The following is a 4375-nucleotide window of genomic DNA, read 5'->3' on the forward strand; positions in this document are numbered from 1 at the left end:
TTTTATTTATTTATTTTTAAACAAAGATAGAGATATATAGAGAATCATCAGAAGTATTCCAGACAAAATATTAATAAATTAGTTTTTCATGGCTCTAAAACGTTTTAAACCAGCTTTTAAACAGTTTTTAGATGTTTCCTTAATTTTTTTTTCAAATCTTAAAAAAAAGACACTTCACAAATGAAAATCAGGTGATCTGTTCCTCACCTAATTATTCCCGGGAGCAACAATTGAAGTATTACCTGAGAGCACCAACAGTGGCAGAGGGGTTGAAGATGATCTCAGCTCCGTTCATGCTGTACATGAACCAGTTCAGGGGGTGATGACGTCCAAAGCAGATATTTACTGCAATCTTCCCAAACTGTGTGTGGAACACAGTGTGGCCTGTGTCACCCTCCATATAATACGTGGACTGAAAGGAACAAACACAGCTTGTTCTTTTATATATTTATTTTCTAAGTTCTGGAACAGCTGCAACGAAGCTTGCCGTCTGCTAACCTCGTTAAAGTCTCCCACCCTGGGAATGTGGTTCTTCCTGCTCTTTCCCAGCACATTTCCAGAGTTGGAGATCACCACCGCCGTGTTCCACAGAGTGTTGTGCAGCTCCTCTCGCTCCAGGATCGGGGAGACAACTACCATGTTGTATTTTCTGGCAAGCTAATTAAAGATCCAGAAAATAATTACAGCTCTAATGTTCTTTAAGGTTGTGCATGTCGTCCACCACCTGTTGAAAGCTACAATCATCTTGTGAGAAAGAACGGACTCACTGTACGAGTGTTTTGGTCAAATCTCGTACACATTGTAAGATCTTAGATGTGCTGGCCTTCAGAATGTGTGTTGAGGATAACTTTCAGCTACTACAACTTCAAACTTTAGCTCAGTAGCTACTAATTTGACTAAGTTATACACATTTTTGTGCTAGCTAAGATTGCTTAGCCGTGGTGACCATCTTGTGCAGGTAAAACACGTGTGTCCTCTCACCTCCTGGCAGAAACGTGTGGTGTTTCCTTCCTCAGCGGACTCTGCGAACTCCGTCCATGGTTCTTTCTCTCGGGTGCAGAAAGCAAAGGGCATAGCTGCAAACACAAACACCTGCGTGTCATTCTTCTGCAACCTTGTCTCTCAAGTTTGAGACATGCATGAACAGAAAAGTACTCACTCCAGGTCTCCTGGAAGCAGAGGATGTTCACGCCACACATGGCTGCAACCTCAACTATCTCGCCAACACGACTGTGCATGGCACCGATCTGAGGGAGAAAGATCGGAACTGACATGCAAGACTTGTTACCCTGTGGTTTTTCTTTAGTACCTTTAGCTATGATAGCAATATTGTTTATAAGGTTTCTCCAACCATCCTGGTTGTTTCTAACTCACAGTAACTGCATGTGGAGGTAAGTAACCTATTCAAGTCCTGACCTGGTCCAGGATTGGAGCATCAGTTGGCAAAACGATGCGGTGCTGGACGAGTCCCACTCTGATTCTTCTGGGTGGTCTGAGTTGCTCCTGTGCAGCTTCAAACTTGTAACCTTTCAGCTCAAAGTCACGCTCAGAAGCAGCTTGAACGGCGAAGGCTGGAAGCTCCAACTTCCTGTACACAACTTACACAACGTGAGTATAAAAAGTCCCCACCCCTTTTTTTACAATCTCAGGTTGTGTCAACACAACACGACACCATAATAAACTTTGACCATTTTTACTGTAATACATATCCTGTACAATTTCCATCCATCCATCATCTTTTGCCCACTTCTTCCTTTTCGGGTTGCAGGGGTCACTGGTGTCCATGTCCAGCCTTCACTGTGCGAGAGGCGGGGGACACCTTGGACAGGTCTCTAGTCCATCACAGGGACACAGAGACAAATGAGACAAACAACCATTCACTCTCTCACCCACATCTAGAGACAATTTAAGTTATCAATCAGTCTAACATGCATGTTTTTGGTCTGTGGGAGGAAACTGGAGTACCTGGAGAAAACCCACACATGCACGGAGAGAACATGCAAACTCCACCCAGAAAGGCTCCCAGACTGGGATTTGAGTCGGCAACCGTCTTACTGAGAGACAGCAGCTCTACCAGTTGCACCACCGTGCTGCCTCCTGTACAATTTGGCTGGATAAAAAAATATAAATTGTGGAGGAAAAATGTGACAAAAAAACTTTGGAAAGTGACTCAGATCAATGTGGAGTAAAAGTTGTGCTCTCCAAAGAGCTCATGAAGAATAAAAGCATCTCATGGTGTTTGAGATGGGGCAGAGACAGGGTAGCTGACCCGGGACCCGAAAGCCCCAGGCTCGATCCCCAGTCATTGCACATCTCGTGGTGTCTCTGAGCAGCACACTCTATCCCCAATTGCTCCCCGGGCGCCTTCAATAGCTGCCCACCGCTCACTGGGTTAAATGAAGAGAGGCAGTTTCACCATTGTATGAGAACATACAATGATGACATCACATTATTATTAAAGATGTCAGTCAGGAGAAGGGAGGAAAATGTCTCCAGCATGAGAAACACCAATGAACCACAGCGAGGACAGTCATCAATAAATAGAGGAAATGTGGATTTAAAGCTAACGGGACATTTCTTTAACACTGATGAGACAGAAACTGATCATGAAGGCTGTCAGAAGGTCTACACAAACACTGTCTGAGCTGCAGGAGATGTTGAGTTCTGAATGCTGTTCTCCATATGTCTAAACTCTAGAGGTAGAGAAGCTTTCTTTCTCTTTCAAAGAAAACATCCAGTAAAACATTGAAAAAAAAAGATAATTTCCCGAAAGCGTGTGATCTGTGAACCCAAAGTAAAAAAAAAAGTTTGGACCACAACTCAAAAATGTCTGTTTTAGTTCAGGAACAAGACTGTGAATGACCAAAAATAAACAAATAAATAAATAAACCCCGCCATGCTCACTTTGAAAAGCATGGTGGTGGCGGTGTCATGCTGTGGGATTGCTTTTCTTCAGCTGGAGATTGAATTTTGCTGAAAAATTTACATTCATGCAGCTAGCTTCTATATTTCCTCACCACGTTCATGCTGAAAGGTGGAAAAATATTTGAAATGTTTTACATAAGAATAAAGTGACATTTTGATCGGGTCGTGCACACTTCACATATATCCATTTTATTTATTGGTAGACTGCAGCAAACACACAAATAAGCAAGACCAAAGATTGGTTTGTTCATTCTGAGGAACTAACATTTATCACACACTTTTACAGTGAAAGACACGGTCATTCAGTAAAAACATGGAATGATGCTAAATTTACGTAAGTACAAGTGTAAAACTACAAACATGGATATTAACTGCACATGAGCAGTACTACAATTAAGGCTAAAAGCACATTTTCGGCATCCTCGACAAATTACAAACAATTCAAACTATTTTACAATAATTTTATGACTATTTATTAAAACGTCAACAAAATACACAGTTTGATTGCTTTCTGAATACGTTGTTCATCGGTTGAACCCAGATTTCAGTGTTTAAAGGGTGGGCTTTGTTCTCTGCAGCTCTGGGGGAATGGATCAAAGTTCACTCTGTTGAATAATTGACCAGAAACTAATAGAAAAGTAAAAACATGTATCAACAGTTTGTGAGTGTATCAATGTAAATAAATGATTACAGCAGTTTGAACTCACAGTGTTTCCTTTCCAAATAAGATCCTCTTCACCTGGGCCAGTTCCGCTTCTGGAAGGTGCGACTCCAGGGATTTCTCCAGAGACTCAAACTCACACATGGACATTTTTACTGCTCCTTCGAGCGTGGAGCTCCCAGCAGCGAGAGAAGAGCTTCAGTTCTCCTTCTGCATGTGACTGTCTGCACGCGTTCTCTGTTTGACTTGTTATATAAAGACCAGTGTTTTCCAAAGAGATTTACCGAGGTTAACCTTTAAACTGAGAGCCTCCCCTCCCTGTGGCAGCTGCACACCGAGCTGTGTGCAGCTGTCCCAACTCAAACAACGAGGGGGAGGTTCAAACTCTTGTTTGAACCTGCCAGTGCCTAATACAGTGTATAATGCTCAATAAATACTTCAAACTAAGTATAGTTGATAAGTAAGTAAGTTAAATAAGAAAACAATGGCAGATACAGGCCATGAACATGAAGAAAGCCCAACACTGATCTGAGTGTCCCTGAGTCCTGGACCTACAGTCCCTTGTTCAGGAGGAGCTGGTTCAGCCTCTGATCAAAGACTTGAACACCTCTTGATGGATACAACAAAGTTAAGTCAGGTCCTCTGGACGGTTTATTTTGTTGAAATGTTTCGTCTTTCATCCAAAAGACTTCATCAGTCCGAGGAGCCACAACAAACTCAGTCTTATACATTTCACCTTCTCTTATTGGATCAGCCAGTTTGATGGTGTTCAGGTGGTTTCTGTAGTCC

General features: G+C 42.3%; 1 protein-coding gene across 1 annotated transcript; it reads right to left on the minus strand.

The window, feature by feature from the left end:
• Window positions 1-238: 238 nt before the first annotated feature.
• upb1 (ureidopropionase, beta) lies at window positions 239-3959 on the minus strand. Its single transcript, XM_037680727.1, has 6 exons — window positions 3633-3959; window positions 1417-1588; window positions 1160-1247; window positions 982-1076; window positions 499-657; window positions 239-412 (listed from the first exon to the last, which is right to left on the minus strand). Exons 1-6 carry the CDS (start codon window positions 3734-3736, stop codon window positions 239-241), a joined length of 792 nt encoding a protein of 263 aa, XP_037536655.1. The 5' UTR covers window positions 3737-3959.
• Window positions 3960-4375: the final 416 nt, after the last annotated feature.

Source organism: Nematolebias whitei, chromosome 8, assembly GCF_014905685.2.
Source record: "Nematolebias whitei isolate Nwh7 chromosome 8, NemWhi1, whole genome shotgun sequence".
Lineage (NCBI taxonomy): Eukaryota > Metazoa > Chordata > Actinopteri > Cyprinodontiformes > Rivulidae > Nematolebias > Nematolebias whitei.